Source organism: Sapajus apella, unplaced genomic scaffold (genome assembly GCF_009761245.1).
Source record: "Sapajus apella isolate SASKATOON/1434 unplaced genomic scaffold, GSC_monkey_1.0 scaffold12, whole genome shotgun sequence".
In the NCBI taxonomy this organism is placed as follows: Eukaryota; Metazoa; Chordata; class Mammalia; order Primates; family Cebidae; genus Sapajus; species Sapajus apella.
This window is the reverse complement of record NW_022436952.1, coordinates 8,293,178-8,310,847: the sequence shown is the minus strand read 5'-3', so window position 1 is coordinate 8,310,847 and position 17,670 is coordinate 8,293,178. Positions and strand designations below refer to the sequence as shown.

General features: G+C 51.1%; 1 protein-coding gene across 5 annotated transcripts in view; it reads right to left on the bottom strand.

Moving 5' to 3' along the window:
- The window catches only part of SGCA (sarcoglycan alpha), a 10,329-nt gene extending 6,893 nt beyond the window's left edge, over nucleotides 1-3,436 (bottom strand). For 2 of the 5 annotated variants that reach the window (XM_032279973.1, XM_032279975.1), the window contains exons 1-5: nucleotides 3,331-3,436; nucleotides 1,951-2,070; nucleotides 1,702-1,856; nucleotides 1,397-1,469; nucleotides 867-1,065 (exon numbers count right to left, since the gene is read on the bottom strand). In XM_032279973.1, coding sequence (XP_032135864.1) covers nucleotides 867-1,065; nucleotides 1,397-1,469; nucleotides 1,702-1,856; nucleotides 1,951-2,070; nucleotides 3,331-3,367 — 584 coding nt within the window. In that variant the 5' untranslated portion in view covers nucleotides 3,368-3,436. Of the gene's footprint in view, nucleotides 1-185; nucleotides 349-862; nucleotides 1,066-1,396; nucleotides 1,490-1,701; nucleotides 1,857-1,950; nucleotides 2,071-3,330 lie in introns of all 5 variants that reach the window. The other 3 variants (XM_032279971.1, XM_032279972.1, XM_032279974.1) reach the window with 3 other exon arrangements.
- Between the last annotated feature and the right edge of the window lie 14,234 nt (nucleotides 3,437-17,670).

Sequence of the window (17,670 nt, the reverse complement as noted above, 5' to 3'; positions counted from 1 at the left end):
GTGTGTGTGTGTGTGTGTGTGTGTGTGTGTGTGTGTGTGTGTGTGTAACATTGAGAGCATCAGAGAAAGAAATGAGACTGGAGCAATCAGAGAGACAGAGGTGGGAAGCAGCACAGAGGGAGGGAAGGTGGACTGTGATGGGGCCATGCCCTGCCCCACCCCTGGACCCCAGGGTGCCTCCTCACCAGGGTCACATTGCACCAGTCAATGCGGAAGTGGGGTGCCAAGGTATCATAGCAAGACAGAAGTGGAGGCTGGCCCTGGGCACAGCGGGCGTGGCTGTCAGGGGATGCCACCATCTTCAGGCAAGTAGAGAAAGGTGAGGCAGAACCCACCTTGATGTACACCCTGGGACAAGATAGAAGTCACTGTCAGCAGAGTGGGGGCTGGGAGCACCAGGCACCACTCTGCCAGGGGTGGTTGAAACTGTCCTGATTGTAGGCAATGACCTGGGAATGGGATCGGGAGACAACTAGGAGGGAGGATTAAGAGGAGAACACGGCACAGCTGGGGTCTGGCAGGAGTCACAGTCCTCCCAGAGATCTGAGGTCATGGTGAGAGTACACAGAGCACCCCATTTTTCTGGGGGTCCTTACTCTCCCCCTCAAGGAATATCCTTTAATGGATGGATCTGGTATGTCCTCATGAGGCACCAGGAAGTACAGAGTTCAGGGTAACTAGGATCTGGGCTTCGGAAGGACAAGAAGATGCAGGTGTAGCCAGAGGGGAGTGGACAGTGGTGTGAAGCTGGGAAGTGGAGATGGGCATGGTAGAGCCCCATCTGGAAATTAGGGAGACCCTTGTTCTATGTCTGCCACAAGCTGCATCCTCCTCTTTCAGGACATCCCCTTGGGTTGCACACCTACCCTTCTCTTTGGCCCTCAATGGGAAGGGGGACACGACCCCCACGGTCCAAGGCAGAAGTGATGTTGAGCAGCTGAAGCTCTCCAGGCTCCCAGAGTCCCCCCAAGGCCGAGAGGAAGCGGCTGGCAGGTGTTGAGGGCAGCACCTCCTCCACATCGTGGCTGCATACCAGGAACTCAGCTTGGTATGGCAGCAGGGGGCCTGGGAAGGCCAGGTGGACACCTCAGGCTGCACCCTGCCCAGCTCTGCCCCCCAAAGCTTCCCTGAAGCTCCTCCCCACAAACCCTTTCAGGCCCCTCAATGCCCCATCCATCACGACCCAATGACCCAAGGCTCCATAGTCTCTGCAACACAGCTGGTAACAGAACTCCAGAGCCTGGAATCCCAGTCCAAAGCCCATTCCCTAAAACCTTGTCCCCACTTTCCAGAATGCCCTGCTCCACTCCCCTCCAAGCCTCTCCCATCCACAGCCCCCTCGCCCTCCCCCAAGGCTGGCGTTGGTGGGGAAGGGATATGGCCCAGCTAGAGGTACCTTCCGGGTCCCCAATCTCCAGCACCAGCCTCTGCTGAGTGGTGTCAAAGCTGTCTCGATTGTAGGCTGTGACCTGGGGGATGGGAAAGACACCTGAGAGGTATGTTAGATGAGAAACGTGGCAGAGCAGGGTGCAGGGAGGGGGGACAGGGGAGGGCTGGCAGGAGAGGACTCAGATACCAAATTAGAGGTATGTAAATTATATGTATGACAGTGAAGGAACACCCAATCCCGACTGGAAGGGCTGCTCCTAGGAGGCCACACCGGCCCCCCCCCCGTGAGTGTCTCAGGGTCCCTAACGGCACCTCAATGACCTGGCGCCCACGATCTTCTGAGGTGGCAGAGCCGTAGAGGAAGCCAGGATGGTGGGGACTGCGCTGGGTGTAGCGGAGCCACCGGGGCAGGTCTGGGTGTCCCTGGAGGTGGGCGTGGTAGGTGATGCGGACAGTGGGTGGGACAGCTGGTGGAAGCCAGGAGAGAGAATTAGAGTCACAGCAGGAGCCCTGCAGAGCGCACCCCAGCTTGCCTGCCTGGGTGCTTGGCAGGCCACTCACCATCGTGCTCAGGAAGACTCAGGAACGCCTCATGGTCCAAGGTGTGTACAAAGACACGGCCCACAAGTGGGTGTAGCGTGGTCTGCTGGGCCTTGGTGCCCCCCAGCCCTGCCAGGAGACCTGTGGGCACCCCACAAGTCCCAAACACACAGGTCAGCCTCAGTCCTGGGAAGGGGATAAGCTCCCTTCCCCACCAAGTCCTTGGAGACCCTACGGAAGCAAGAGAAGCATTTCCTTTGCCACCTCCCAGGAAGGGATGGGGTGTGGGGCAGGGGAGCAGGCCCTGGTTGTGCTAGACAGTGTTTGGTTTTTGATTTTTTTGAGGTGGAGTCTCACTCTATTACCCAGGCTGGAGTGCAATGGCGCGATCTCGGCTCACTGCAACTTCCGCCTCCCGGGTTCAAGCAATTCTCCTGCCTCAACCTCCTGAGTAGTTGGGACTACAGGTGTGCACCTCCACGCCCGGCTAATTTTTGTATTTTTGGTAGAGATGAGGTTTCACCATGTTGGTCTGACTGGTCTCGAACTCCTGATCTCGTGATCCACCCACCTCAGCCTCCCAAAGTGCTGGGATTATAGGCGTGAGCCACTGCACCCAGCTGTGATAGACATTTTAATTGGTGACAACGCCCAGACTTTCATCCATTTGGGATTAATGGAGCCTTTCCCGCAACATTTCCACTCCTTGTTTCAGGCCCCTGTTAATGGTGCAGTGAGCAGGGACTGATGTTTGGCTGGGAAGAGAGAGAGAGAGAGAGAGAGAGAGAGAGAGAGAGAGAGAGAGAGTGTGTGTGTGTGTGTGTGTGTGTGTGTGTGTGTGTGAAGGGCACTTGGGAAAGAATCCCATGCTAAATGCCCAAGAACCCAGAGGAGAGGAAAAGGGGGCAGGAGCCTACAGGAAACGCTACCCGGAGGAGGAAGGGCAGCGTTCTGGGACTCGTACCCACCTTCCTCCCCTAACATCCAAGGAAGAAGAGGCCCTGCCCTAGAGGCCGTAGCAGCTGAGCAAAAGGAACCCTATGCCCAGGAGAGGAGCTGAGGACGGGCTGCCAGCTCCACCCTCCCTCCCACGGCCAAATTTAGTCTGGGCTTAGAAGTTGTGGCCCAGCCAGCTCTTTAAAGGGCCCACGATCCTCTAGGCCTATGCTGTCAGACCCACCCAGGCCCTAGGACACCTCCAGCCCTCAGAGCTCCCAGCCCCCTCTTCCCAGAGCCCAGCTCCTGGCCCCATTCCCTGGATCCCAGCGGGTCACGGCATTAGCCCCCCAAAGCCCTTCTGGCTCCTGCCTCGCTCCTGCCAACCCCTCTTCTGCAGGCCCTCCATACTTCCATCTCACCACCCCTAAATCTACCCCTCATCCCGGGCCTCCCCCAACTTACCCATGAGGAGAGGAGTCCAGATGAGCACCACAGCCATGGCTGCCTGGCCAGGCCCGCGGGTGAGTGACAGAGACAGGGGTAGGGTGGAGAGGAGGGAGGGAGGGAGGGAGGGAGGGAGGTGGCTCAGGGCAGCTGGGTCCCAGCTTCAGCCTCCCCTCCCCCCAGAGCAGGCACCAAATCTGGGATGGACGCCCTCCGCACACTCACCGTCCCTCCAATCGTCCCCTCCAGTGGCCACAGTGTTTTCTAAACCACCAACCCACCACCTCCATCCTCCCTTAAAATTCTAACGGCCCTCATGGCCCCTGAGTTCCTAGCTCATCCCAGCCGGTGGCTTTCCTGCCCTACTGAACCCAGCCAGCTGGTCTAGAATCCCACCCTCTGCCCCCGGTCCCGACCCCAGGCCCCTGCCCTGCCCACTCTGCCCCTGCCTAGCTTGGCAGACTCTCAGTTCTGCATGCCGTCACCCAGGCTGTTCCCTCTGCCTGGATTTCCCTTCCCACCTTCATCCAAGCAGAAAACTTCCATCGCCTTTCCAGACTGCGCAGATGTCCTCTCCTTTCTGAAGGCTTTCTGACCTCCCTTCTTCTGCTGGGCCAGGCTGGGCTGCCCTTAGCCCCTGCGTGCTTTCCTGGGCACAACCTACCACACCGCACTGTGGGCTGGAGCTGATGCTCCAAGCTCCTCGAAGACTAGGATCTTGTCGTGTTTGTATCCTTGGGCCTGGCACAGGGCCTGGCAACCAGTAGGTGTAGCTGGCTGGTGACAGCTTCCTTAACAGCAATGTAGGTGCCATCCACCCAGCCCTCATCCCTAGTCCAAACAATTCAGCATGGAGGTCTAGGAAGACGGCAAGCCTGGGCAGGACCAACCAGGTGGAGACAGGTGAGTGGAGGAGGTGCCCTCTCTGGCCTGTGGAGTCAGGGCTCAGCGCACAGGCTCCGAGGCCTGGAGGTGGGCACGAGTCCCACCTTGGCCACTTGCTGGGGATGCGGCCTTAAGCGTGCCATTTGCCCTCTAGCCCATTTCCACAACTATAAACTGGCAAGAAGAGTGCTTGCCTCTTGGCGTCATTATGAGGAATTCACAAAGTAATGAATGCAGCATCTATTTACAGAGCACCTGCTAGGCATCAGGCACGGAAGCTGCTGAGCAAAAGGAACCCTAAGACAAGCAAACTCTGCCGACGTGGACGTCACCTGCCAGTGGGTAATACCAGCTAGCCCTGCCGGCTGCTGTGCTGAAGGTCTTACATATGTCTAAGTATATTACCTCATTCCACCCCTCGACAGTCCTGTGAGGCAGGTATGAATACTGTACCCATTCATTTACCAGGTGATAAAACGGAGGCACAGGGGCGTGTACCTTCCCCAAGGCCACGTTGCTGAGAAGTTGAATGCATGCAGAAGGCTTAGCCCAGTGCCTGACTCAGTCAATGACAGCAGCCGAAGCACTTGCCCGGCCCTGCCTCCCCCTCCTTCCTGCCTCTGCCAAAGGATCTTAGTCTAGGGGTGATGGGGCAGGGCTTCCTTCTCTCCCCAGGTTTCCCACTCAGGGCAGGCACAGGGGCACTCTCCCCAGGTGCCCTGAGAAGGGGGTAGGGACCTATGGCTGCCAGGGCTCCCAAACCCTTGGTGCCTGTGTGAGCATTCCTCAAGATGACAACAAAAGACCCCAGGCAAGGATCGCTTGGGTCCAGCCTAAGGGCACAGGTGTTGGCCTGCAGATGGGGTGACTGGTAGGCAGTGTACTCAGTCCTTGTCCTTCCTCTCTCTCTCTCTACCTGACTGACCTGCCCATCCCTGGGGAGCCACCAAATTCCAAGAGTCAGCATCCCCTTAGGCAAGGCAGTATTTGTCCCGGCATCACCTGGGCATCTCTCTGCCTTCTCAGAGACGGTGGGAGGGAGGAAGGAAAGTTCTGGAGGCAGAGGGAGAGTCCGAGGGCTCTGGCGGAGCAGGCAGAAGCACCAGCACCCGGGCACCTGCCCAGCCTCACGCCTGAGCTTCTCCATGTGACTCTCCCCCTGCCCCCTGCTATCCCCTGGCTATTTTCGGAGCCACCCACTCAGCTGTCTTAAGGTAGCAGTGCCTGGCTCCAGTGTCACCAGGCCCACAGAGACCAGCCTTCCTTAATGAAAAGCTGCAGCCACTTCCCCATCTGATCCTCCCTGTCCAACTCAGGGGTGCCAGGGACTGTCCCACAAGCCAGAAAGTCCCCAGAAAGCCTCCCTAGGCCGCTCGGCCCTGAGAGGACCTTCCCACTCAGAGTTGTCTGGATTGCAACCTGCTGCTTGTAACACACAGCACCCTCTGTCTGTTGGGCCTAGGGGTGGGAAGGGGGGGTCACAGGGTCTTTAAACTTAGTTTGAAAAATTTACAGCATACTATAATAAGCCCCCATGTATCTGTTACCCAGCTTCAACAATTATCAACTCATGGCCAATCTAGTTTCATCTATACCCCTCCCAATTAATTTCATCCATCAATATTTCAGTATGTGTCTTTAAATACTAATTCTTTTTAATGTAGTCATACATGTTCAGTTATTAACATCATCAATAAACTTCCTTAATATCAAACTTCTAGTGTTCAAATTTCCAATTTCTCATATATATATATATTTATATATATTTACGGTGTACTTGTTCCAATCAGGATACAAAGAAGGTACACACATTGCAACTGATTGATGATTGATAGGGCTCTTTATTCTTTTTTTTTTTTTTTTTTCAAGATGGAGTCTCACTCTGTCACCCAGGCCGGAGTGCAGTGACACGATCTCGGCTTGCTGCAACTTCCACCTCCCCAATTCAAGCAGTTCTCCTGCCTCAGCCTCCTGAGTAGCTGGGACTACAGGCATGAGCCACCACATCCAGCTAATTTTTGTATTTTTAGCAGAGACGGGGTTTCACCATGTTAGTCAGGATGGTCTTGATCTCCTGACCTCAGGTAATCCACCTACCTCGACCTCCCAAAGGAGGTTCATCCTTCTTTCCCTTCCTTCCTTTCTTACTTCCTCTCTTCCTTCCCTCCTTACTTCCTCCCTTCCTTCCCTCCCTCCTCTCTCTCTTTCCTTGAAGGAACCAGATCATTTCTTCTGTACTTTTCTGCCCTCTGGATTTTGCTGATTGCATCTCTAGGTGTTTTTTAGCATGTTCCTCCCACCTCCATACTTCCTATACATTGTATTTCCTGTACATTGTTATCTCCTGTTAATTGTAGTTGCATTTAGAGGCCTGATAAGGTTTACATTCAGTTTCCTTGTTGAGACCACTTCACAGGTGGTGGCAGCGATATTCCTTTTGAAGGCACATCATGCGTTTCTGTGGTCTTAGCAGGGTCAGTGCCTCTGCCATCAGCTTTCTATTTTGTGTGTGTGTGTGCAAAATAGTGATATTCAAATTTGATCACTCTGCTCACTCCTTCCTTTACTAGCTGGAAAAATTGTAGACAGAAACTGCCCCTTGCAATTTGGTTACTGAGTGGGAAAGTTGGTATAGGAAAGACGGGAGAAACGCTGGACTCTTCCTGTATTAACCAGTCTCAGAACAAAGAGCTGATTCCCAGCATCCTCCAAACTCTGGCCAGTCCGGGCTTTTTGTTCGTAGTAGAATGATGAATGCATGGATCCCACATATCGGTCCCGCCTGGTGCTCACATTGCCTATCTTAGCTCTCCATTTGGCCCTCCCCAGTTGGGGCGTCGGTTGGGGGAACTGAAGGAGTCGGAGGAGCTGGAGGGGCACAGGTGTTTGGCCTGTAGATTGGGTGACTGGGGCTCGCACCCCGCCTCGCACAGCTGGTGCCCGCGCCATGCCACAGGCTGCAGGCTCCACCAGGACTTCCCCGGCCTCTGCCTCACTCCTGTGGCCCAGCCCTGCCCTGAGCTAGTGGCTTCTCTGTCCTCGCCTTTTTGACAACCGCATCCGTCTCTCCAACTTTCTGCCCCGTCTCTGCCCACCAGTGCCTAAATATAAGCCCTCTGGTCCTTTGTCCCCGTATCTCCCCATCCCAGTGAATGTTTGCTGAATGAACGAATGAATGAATGAATGTTCAGTGTGTCTCATTCAGCTTCAGTCCCTATGCACCTGTCTCTAAGTCTCTTGACGTCTGAGGCCGTGTTTTCTTTATCCGCATCTATACGTTGCCGTGAGGGACAAAGGAAAGGGCTTCTCGTCATTGTGATCTGATTCTCGCATCTGCCTCCCAGACTCCACCCACATCTTTCTCCCCCGTCCCGTTCACCGCCTCCAGCGCAACAACAAAGACTGCGACTCGGCCAGTCTGCCACGAGAGGGCGCGTTCGCCGGCTCCAGCCCGGTCTTGCGCCTGCGCGATGTTGGGGCGGAGCGGGAGTCGGGGGCGGGATGGCTGGGGATGCGCGTCAGCAGTGCGTGCGGGGCGCCGCAGTTACGGGGGGCGACGCAGGAGGGAACCCAAGGCCACGAGCTCCATCTCGTCCTCCCCTTCCCTATCCAGAAGACGCTCTAATCTACGGGGGGAGGAGAACCGGCACGGAGGCAGGGGCTGGACATAATGATCTCTTCCCCATCCCACCTCCACCCATCCCACCATCTGTATCAAGCGTCCGACATCCAAGGACATTTCCGTATCCCCCCAGACATTTTGGGATACCAGCCTGGAGACCTAATGTACCCAGAATCCCCCCTTTTTATCGGTGGATTTCAGCCCTCAAAGGGGGTCGTTCCCTGAGCCTCTGACGGCCCAAATCCATTACACATGAGTTGGAATGCCAGGGACCATTCCTGGCCAAACGTTTAGCTTACCGGAGAAAGAGAGAAGAGGAGGGACTGTCTGAGGTGCGTTGGCACCATGCCTGCACAGCTGGATCTCTGAACACAGAGCCCTAAGCGGTTTCCACCCAGACACTCCCGCTCCATCAAGTGGGGGTAAGAAGGATAAATGAGATGATGGAAGTGAAAGTGCTTTGCAAACTGTAAAGCTCTGGAGAAAGTAAGGGTGTTTTATTTATTTATAACTGACAGTGCAAGGTAATAGCTGCCCAGGGTCAGTCCACAGGCCCAGCCCAAGAGCTGGGACAGGTCAGATTTAGAAGCCGCCATTCACTGATAGAAGGATTAGGAAAATAAGGCCGGGCCCGGTGGCTCACTCCTGTAATCCCAGCACTTTGGGAGGCGGAGGTGGGCGGCTGAGATCAGGAATTCCAGACCAACCTGGCCAGCATGGTTAAACCCCGTCTCTACTCAAAGTAATTAGGCGGGCGCGGTGGTGGGGGCCTATAATCCCAGCTATTGAGGAGGATGAGGCAGAAGAATAGCTTGAACCCCAGAGGCAGAGGTTGCAGTGAGCTGAGATCGCACCATTGCACTTCAGCCTGGGTGACAGATCGAGACTGTATCTCAAATAAAAAATAAAAAAAGAAGTACGTGTATTAGGAAAATAAGAGGCAAAAATCTCTGACATCTGTAGATGGCATGATTATTTATATAGAAAATCAAGAGATTCTAAGGGCATATTACTAGAGTGATTAAGTGAAGTACTGCTGGACAAAGGTCAACATCCAAATTACAAAAAATAATAAGAAGAATACAAATTCAGCAGTGTTTCTATGCACTAGCAATAATTTATTAGAAATTATAGTATCTTTTCAAAAAAAATCATTCACAAATAAATTAAAATTTGTACAGAACCCAGAAAAAAATTACAAAATACATTGCAAGATATTTAGGAAGAAAAACATAGGCTATCATAGTAATAAATAGATGGCCAGGCACGGTGCCTCACACCTGTAATCCTAGCACTTTGGGAGGCCGAAATGGGCATATTGCCTGAGCTCAGGAGTTCAAGACCAGCCTGGTCAACATAGTGAAAACCAGTCTCTACTAAAATACAATAAAAATCAGCTTGGCGTGGTGGCAGGCGCCTGTAATCCCAGCTATACAGGAGGCTGAGGCATGAGAATTGCTTGAATCCAGGATGGGGAGTTTACAGGGAGCTGAGATAGAGCCACTGCACTCCAGCCTGGGCAACAAAGTAAAACTCTGTCTCAAAAAAAACAAACAAACAAAATGGAGAACAGTAGAGAAGCGTTAGGTTAGGGATGAGATGCCCCAATGTTATGAAGATGATTCTCTCCACCTTAGTCTATTGATTTATTGCAGGTCCAATAAATATCCCAACAGGATTTTTCACAGAGCTAAGCAAACTAATTCCAAACTTCATAGAGAAGAACAAAGACCCAAGAAAAAAGTAGACCATTCTGAAAAAGAATTAAGGAAAGAGACCTGGCCCTAACAAATACCAAGACTTTTTGGAAAGCGATAATTAAAACAATGTGGTATTGGTGCCGGGCTAGACAAAGGGATCAATAGAACCGAGTGCCCAGAAACAGATCCAAGCATTTGTGGGAATGTGATTTATCACAGTGGCAGCACTGCAACTCGGTGAGAGAGAATAGACTATCCAATAAAACGTGACAGTTGCCATTTCCTATGAAAAATCTTCACACCATCCATAAATATGAATTCCAGATGGATTAAAGACCTAAAAGTGAAAAACAAAACTTTAAAATAATTAGGAGAAAATGTAAAAAAAAGGAGAAAATATAGGAGACCTAAGGGTAGGAAAGTATTTCTTAAACAAGAGACACGCTCAAAAAAGATCAGCCGATTTTTATTATATTACCCCCCAAAAGCCCTCCACCATGAAAATGACATTACAAACAAAGCTAAGGACAAGGAGTGGCCTGGGTGGCAATGGTGACAGCATATACAACAGATAAAGGGTTAGCATTCAGAATATAAAGACCTCCTGACCTCCTAAGAATCTACAAAATTAGTCGGCCATGGTGGCGCACGCCTGTAATCCCAGCTAATTGGGAGGCTGAGGCCGGAGAATCGCTTGAACCTGGGAGGCAGAGGTTACAGTGAGCCGAGATTGTACCTTCACACTCCAGCCTGGGTAACAAGAGCGAAACTCCATCTCTTCCATCTCAAAACAAAACAAAACAAAACAACCCTCCTAGGAATCAATACGGAAAAGACAGAACTTTTATTTTATTTGTATTTCTTCTCTTTTTTCTTTTTGAAACAGGGTCTCGCTCTGTTGCCCAGGCTGGACTGCAGTGGCACAACCTTGGCTCACTGCAACCTCTGCCCCTCCAGGTTCAAGTCATCCTCCCACATCAGCCTCCAAGTAGCTGTGACTGCAGACACATACCACCGTGCCTGCCTAATTTATATATATATATATATATACACACACACACATACATATATATATATTATATTTTTTTTGGTAGGGATGGGGTCTCATCATGTTGCCTAGCCTGATCTCAAACTCCTGGGCTCAAGCAAACCACTCACCTTGGCCTCCCAAAATGCCAAGATTATAGGTGTGAGCCACCCTGCCTGGCCTATTTTTTTTTCTTTCAAGTAGTAAGGACAGACATTTTTTTGTGCCACTCCAAATAGCATCCCTTCTCTTCTTCCTTGATAATCAGAACCCTGTTCTGATTCACGGATTTGGGCTTTTGGGGAGGCTTGGCCTTCCTCAGCCCCATCAGATGAACAGTGATTGATCTAACTATAGCATGTTAATTTAGTTCTTCTGATCAATGATTGGCTTAGGCGTGGACGTTTATGCAATTCTGGAAGGTCTCCTGGGGGGGAAGGAGACTAATAAGAGAGTAATAAGGAGATTAATAAGAAAGCATCCAGTCAGGCGTGGTGACTCACGCCTGTAATCCCAGCACTTTGGGAGGCAGAGCTGGGTGGATTGCCTGAGGTCAGGAGTTTGAGACCAGCCTAACCAACATAGTGAAACCCCGTCTCTACTAAAAATACAAAAAATCAGCTGGGCATGGTGGCGGGTGCCTGTAATCCCAACTACTAGGGAGGCTGAGGCAGGAGAATCACTTGAACCCAGGAGGCAGAGGTTGCGGTGAGCCAAGACTGAGCCATGGCACTCCAGCCTGGGCAACAAGAATGAAACTCTGCCTCAAAAAAAGAAAAAAAAAAAAAAAGCAAGCATCCACTTATCCTCTTTCTTCTGTCTCTGGACGTTATTACTTGCACAAAACACTTGGAGTTGAGGCAGCCATCTTGGGACCATGAGGAGGCCCGTCTAAGAGGCAAGCCAACACGATGAGAGGGTGTGGCTAAAAGACAAAAAGAACCTGGTGTTTGATGTCACAGCAGGGCCTCTGAATCAACCACCGCCAGGACTTCTTGTTATGTGAGCTCATAAATGTTCCTTTTTGCTTAAACCCCTTCTAGTTGGGCTTTCTGCTGTAACTTGCACTGAAAGCTACAATAGGATAGCAAAGGATATGAACATAAATGATTTGCCTAGAGGAAACCCACATGACCAATGAGATTAATAAGATGCTCGACCTCAGAGGCAGGGAATGCAGCTTCAAATGAAATACCACCTCACGCCCATCGGATTGGCACACATAAGTCTAACAAGGGCAAAAGTTGGCAAGGATATGGTGAAACAGGACGTCTTGTACAAACGCTGGTGGTGAGAGGATCGATTGGTTCAGCCGCTGTAGAGAGCAGTTTGGCGGTACTAGTCAACTTCAAAGTGTTCCTGCCCGACGATCCTAGCTTTCTAATTCTAAGTATATGCTCTAATGATGGGTTCAGAGAAAAGCCCAAGCGTGTTCACTGCAGCCCTGTTTATATAATAGAAAAACAGGGCCGGGCGCGGTGGCTCAAGCCTGTAATCCCAGCACTTTGGGAGGCCGAGGCGGGTGGATCACGAGGTCAAGAGATCGAGACCATCCTGGTCAACATGGTGAAACCCCGTCTCTACTAAAACTACAAAAAAATTAGCTGGGCATGGTGGTACCTGCCTGTAGTCCCAGCTACTCAGGAGGCTGAGGCAGGAGAATTGCCTGAACCCAGGAGGCGGAGGTTGCAGTGAGCCGAGATCGCGCCATTGCACTCCAGCCTGGGTAACATGAGTGAAACTCCGTCTCAAAAAAAAAAAAAAAAGAAAAAAGAAAAACAGGCCAGGCGAGGTGGCTCATGCCTGTAATCCCAGCACTTTGGGAGGCCAAGGCGGGCAGATCACTTGAGCTCAAGAGTTTGAGACCAGCCTGGCCAACATGGTGAAACCCCATTTCTGCTAAAAATACAAAAATTAGCCGGGCGCAGTGGTGTGTGCCTGTAATCCCAGCTACTCGGGAGGCGACTGAGGTAGGAGAATCATTTGAACCCAGGAGGCAGAGGTTGCAGTGAGCCGAGATCAAGCCACTGTACTCCAGCCTGGACGACAGTGAGACTTCATCTCAAAATAAATAAATAAAAAATAATAGCAAAACATAGAAACAACCTAAACATCCAACTGATAAATATATTGTGGCTTATTCACATGATAGTAATAAACAGAAGTTCAAATGAACAAATCAAATGAATAATTGTGGCTCCATTGTGAAAAACATGTTGGCTGGGAAAATGGTACACATAGTATGACGGCCATTGCATAATCTTTTTTTTTTTTTTTTTTTTTTTTTCTGAGACAGGGTCTTGCTTTGTCACACAGGCTGGAGTGCAGAAGCACACAATCATAGATCACTGCAGCCTGGAACTCCTGGGCTCAAGTGATTCTCCTACCTCAGTCTCCCAAGTAATCAAGACTATAGCTGAACCACCACATCTGGCTTTTTTTTTTTTTTGAGGCGGAGTCTTGCTCTGTCGCCAGGCTGGAATGCAGTGACACCATCTTGGGCTCACTGCAACCTTCTCTTCCTGGGTTCAAACGATTCTCCTGCCTCAGCCTCCCAAGTAGCTGGGACTACAGGCATACTCCACCATGCCTGGATAATTTTTTGTATTGGGTTTCACCATGTTGGCCAGGATAGTCTTGATCTCCTGACTTGTTTGTGATCTGCCCACCTCAGCCTCCCAAAGTGCTGGGATTACAGGCATAAGCCACTTTACCCGGCCTAATTTTTTATTTTTTGTAGAGATGGGATCTTGCCATGTTGCCCAGCCTAGGCTTGAAATCCTGGCCTCAAGTGATCCTCCTGCCTCACCCTCCCAAAGTACAGGGATTACAGGCATGAGCCACTGTATCTGGCTATTACAGAAATTTTTAAAATACATAACTCTAGGCTAGGCACTGTAATCTCTAGGCTCATGCCTGTAATCCCAGCACTTTGGGAGGTTGAGGCGGGTGGTCACTTGAGGTCAGGAGTTTCAGACCAGCCTGGCCAACATGGTGAAACCCCATCTCTACTAAAAATACAAAATTAGCCGGGTGTGGTGGTGTGGGCCTGTAATCCCAGCTACTTGGGAGGCTGAGGCAGGATAATTGCTTGAACCCAGGAGGCAGAATGGGGGAATGCAGACTTATATGGGCATGGAGTTTCAGCTCTGGAAGATGAAAAAAGATTCTAGAGATGGATAGCGGTGCTGGTTGCACAATGTGATTGTACTTAATGCCAGTGACCTGTACACATAAAATGGTGAGTTTTATATCTCTAGTTTGCTACAATTAAAATCTAGTCATGCAAAATATATGGTCTAGAAAAGCTGTATTCCAAATTTGTGCCTGTGGAGGGAGGTGGGCAATGGGACTGGGGAGAAAGAATAGGGGGCTTTATTCAAGTTAGAATATTCTCTTTTATATGTAGAAACCCAAAGCAAAAAGGGTACATGGCTAGCTTTTGTAAATTCTGTTACATGATTCTTTTAATGCCTCTTACTTTTTTTTTTTTTTTTTGAGATGAAGTCTCACTCTGTCACCCAAGCTGGAATGCAGTGGAGTGATCTTGGCTCAATGCAACCTCCCTCCACCTCCTAGGTTCAAGCAATTCTCCTGCCTCAGCCTTCCGAGTAGCTGGGACTGCAGGCATGTGCCACCATGTCCGGCTAATTTTTGTATTTTTAGTAGAGACGGGATTTCACCATTTTGGCCAGGCTGGTCTCTAACTCCCGACCTCATGATCTGCCCACCTCGGCCTCCCAAAGTGCTGGGATTACAGGGGTGAGCCACTGTGCCCGGCCAAATGCCTCTTACTTTTAAAGAAACTTTTCAAAGTAAAAGTAAAAAACAAAAAATAAGAATAATTCATGAACATTTTTGTAGGAAGAAGAGGTCTCTGAAGTAGTAATGCCCCAAAGTGGCAGGATTTCTCACCCCACACCTCACCCTCAAAGCCACCCGAGTGCTGGGAGCTGAGTGTGGGAAACCTGCGAGCTGGTGCTGTGGAGGCTGTACCTGCGCCAGCAAAGCCTGGCAGGCCACAGGGGACGGAGATGGCAGGATGCTGTTTCCCCTGACCCAGGGCAGACGAGGCAAAGGCTGGCAGGAAAAGGTGTCTCTGAGAGCCGGTCGCCTTCTCAGGCACCCACTGCACAAGATCCAGAGAACAGATGAAACACAGGAACCATCAAAACACAGAAATGTGTATTATTAGCAGTGGGAGCAGGCAGTAGAAAGAGTTCTTTGAATCTGCTGATGACAAAATATATTGCCTAATCTTTCTGATTATTTTTTTTCTTTGACCTCCCTGCATATCTCTGGAACTCCCACAGCTATGGCTGTCTGCCTTGCAAAATACATATTTACAGGCCCTCTAAGACCAGCTAAATATAGGCTTTCTTTTAAAGCAACTGATGATTTGGAGAAATCTTTCCTCTGTCCCACCCCTTCCCCCAAACACAAACACACACACACACACACACCCTGATTCCTCCTACTGAGTCTCCCTTCCCAGTCTCCAAGATGTATCTGAACTTTCCAGGAGCCACTGGAGCAAGTGTGGAGAGTGAGATGCAAAGGCTGATGTTCATTCTCAGCCATACCTACCTGGGCACGAGCATTCATACACAGACATAGACACACACACACACACGCGCATGGATACCCTGCAATCGGTAACAGCCAACACACTGAGCCCCCTTTCTGTGCCTTAGGCATTGAGGACTCAATCCTCACAACAACTCTATGAAGTTGGTGTATTATCTGCATCTTACAGATGAAGGAATTTGTTGAAGTCCCTTAGCTAGGGAGTGGCGAGCTGGGGATTCTAACAAAGGTGGTCTGGCTGCAAGGCCTGTGTTCTGCCGTGCTCCACGGACAAAGTCAGGGATGCCTAGGGTCATCCATGCTCAGGAGACACTCAGTCAAGTGGAGCTTTTTGAGGAAACTGAGGCTTTGGGAGGAGACATGACTAGCCCATGGTCATCCAGCAAATGAGTGCAGCTGGGACTCATTTCAAGCCTCATGAACCCTGGCCGGTCTGTTTCCTCTCAAACTAAGTATGTCACTTCTCAGCTTTCTTCATTCTCCTTGTGAAGAGGTCAGCCAAGGGCCAGTAAAGGCCCCTCTAACACTGAGATCCTGGATTTGAGGGGTACACACACGAGCATACCTTTCCGGCATCCTAGAACCAGCCCAAATCCCTGGCAGAGGATAACCCATGAAGGAGAGCAGCTGGGTGAGGACCACTGGCTCACCACGAAAGGACCCAAGTGCAGGGTCTAGGCCAGCCTCTGCTTAGATGACTGTGGCCAAGGAAAAACTGCTTTTAGAAGCTGAGTCTTAAGGCCCCAGGCCTGAAAAGAGAAGCCAGCCTTGGCACCCAGCCTGGGCCTGAGCCCAGGGCGCTGAGAGCTTGGGACTTATCGCTCATCAGGCTACTCCCAGGCTTCATCACCATCTTTGCAGTTACACCTGGTGTTTAAAACTAGCAAGCCTCAGGGAAGAGTCCTAACACCACATCTTCCCAAGGGCCCTCATCAGATTTGAGGGTGTATGGGAAAGCCGTGGGGCGGGGGTTACCAGGAGGAGAGCTGGGGGTGGATTATTTCTGCCTATTGCAGCCTCCAACCTTTTTAGCAAGGGCTGGGAAAGGCATCTCCTTCCCCAGACCCTGTCTTCTGTGTCTGAGCCACTCTCGTCTCTTTCTGGGGCTTCTTTTATCCTCCCAGAGCACAGAGAAGGATAAGTGACTTGTCCAAGGTCACACAGCCAGTAAGCAGTGGAGCCAAGATTTGAACCCTGGCAGCCTGGCTCCTAGGCCAACCACTCTATGCCAAGGCAAAGGTAAGGAAGGAACGTCCATCCAAAGTCCACCAGGCAACTTGGCCATCAAAGTCTCTTCCCCTAGGACAAAGGAAAGAGAAAGGGTGGTTAAATTATTCTGGGGTGCTGAACCAGAGGAATTAGGTGAAGATGACAGCCCTATGGATGAAAATTAGGTTTAAAGCCGTCAGTTTGGATGGTAACTCCCATACTCCTTGTTCCTATCAGGTGCAATGACTGCTCCAGGCAGGCAGAGAGGGGATGGAGGGAATGATATCCCATTCCTCACCCATCTCACAGGCCAGCCAGCTTGGTGCCTGACACCAGAGAACAAGTGATGCTCAAGCACTTATCACTCCATAACAGCGTCTTCGGGAATTTTGGCCGGGGTGTTGCTCTGCTAACCAGGAGCCCGTGAAATAATAATCCCGCTCATTAGCCTCAGTTGCCCAAGCTCTGGCTAGCTCTACCCTCCTGCAGCCCAAAACCCCTAGAGGGGTTTGTTAATGGGGTTTGTCCAGAGATTCAGAAATCTTTGGACAAGGGAATCTCAAGAGCATCCCCATAATTCCAGTTCACTCCAAGCTGCTACCAGAGATGTTGGGGGTCCCAGGGTCTCAGCTCCTCCTCCCACCCTCAGAAACTGGGGGCCTCCCCGCCTGGCCGGAAGTGTGGGCACAGACCCTTGGGCTGGGACCAGTTATGACATCACCATGGGTGTGGGAGATTCTGGGCAGAACACAGGGACCTGCACCCTCCTCCAATCCACACAAAAGTTTCTGAGGACATTGCCCAAACTTCCAAACCCCAACGGGGTGAGATTTCTGTCTTCTCTGGACTTCTATATTGGGGTTGGACGGCCTGTGGGGAGGAAGTTTCAAGACCCAATCTTGAGCTTGGCAATCTGAGTTCCAAAGCTTGCTCCTGACAGAGGCCTTCTAAGAAGGGTTAGGGGGAGGCTTCTTCACCCTGTCCCATCCCAAAGTGCAAAACTGAAGAGGGGTAAGTTTCCTGGGCAGCTGGGTAATGATGCAGGTGGCATTTGGAAAGCCTGAGGTTTGGGGTCATTTCTGGTTCCAGCTCAGAACCCAGATCTTCCCTCCTCCTTAGCACCAGCCTCAGGATCAGTCCTGCCGTTCCTGGCCCCTCCTCCTCCCAATATCAGGGTTCCCAGGCAGCTTCCCCACACCCCATCCCCCACGCTGTACTCTAAGCTCTTTTGCACATGGTAACGCATTAATATCCCACAAAACCCACACACACCCCTGCAGTGGAGTGGTAGGAGGGCTCCCTTTACCCGCCCTTCCAGGCCAGTGGGG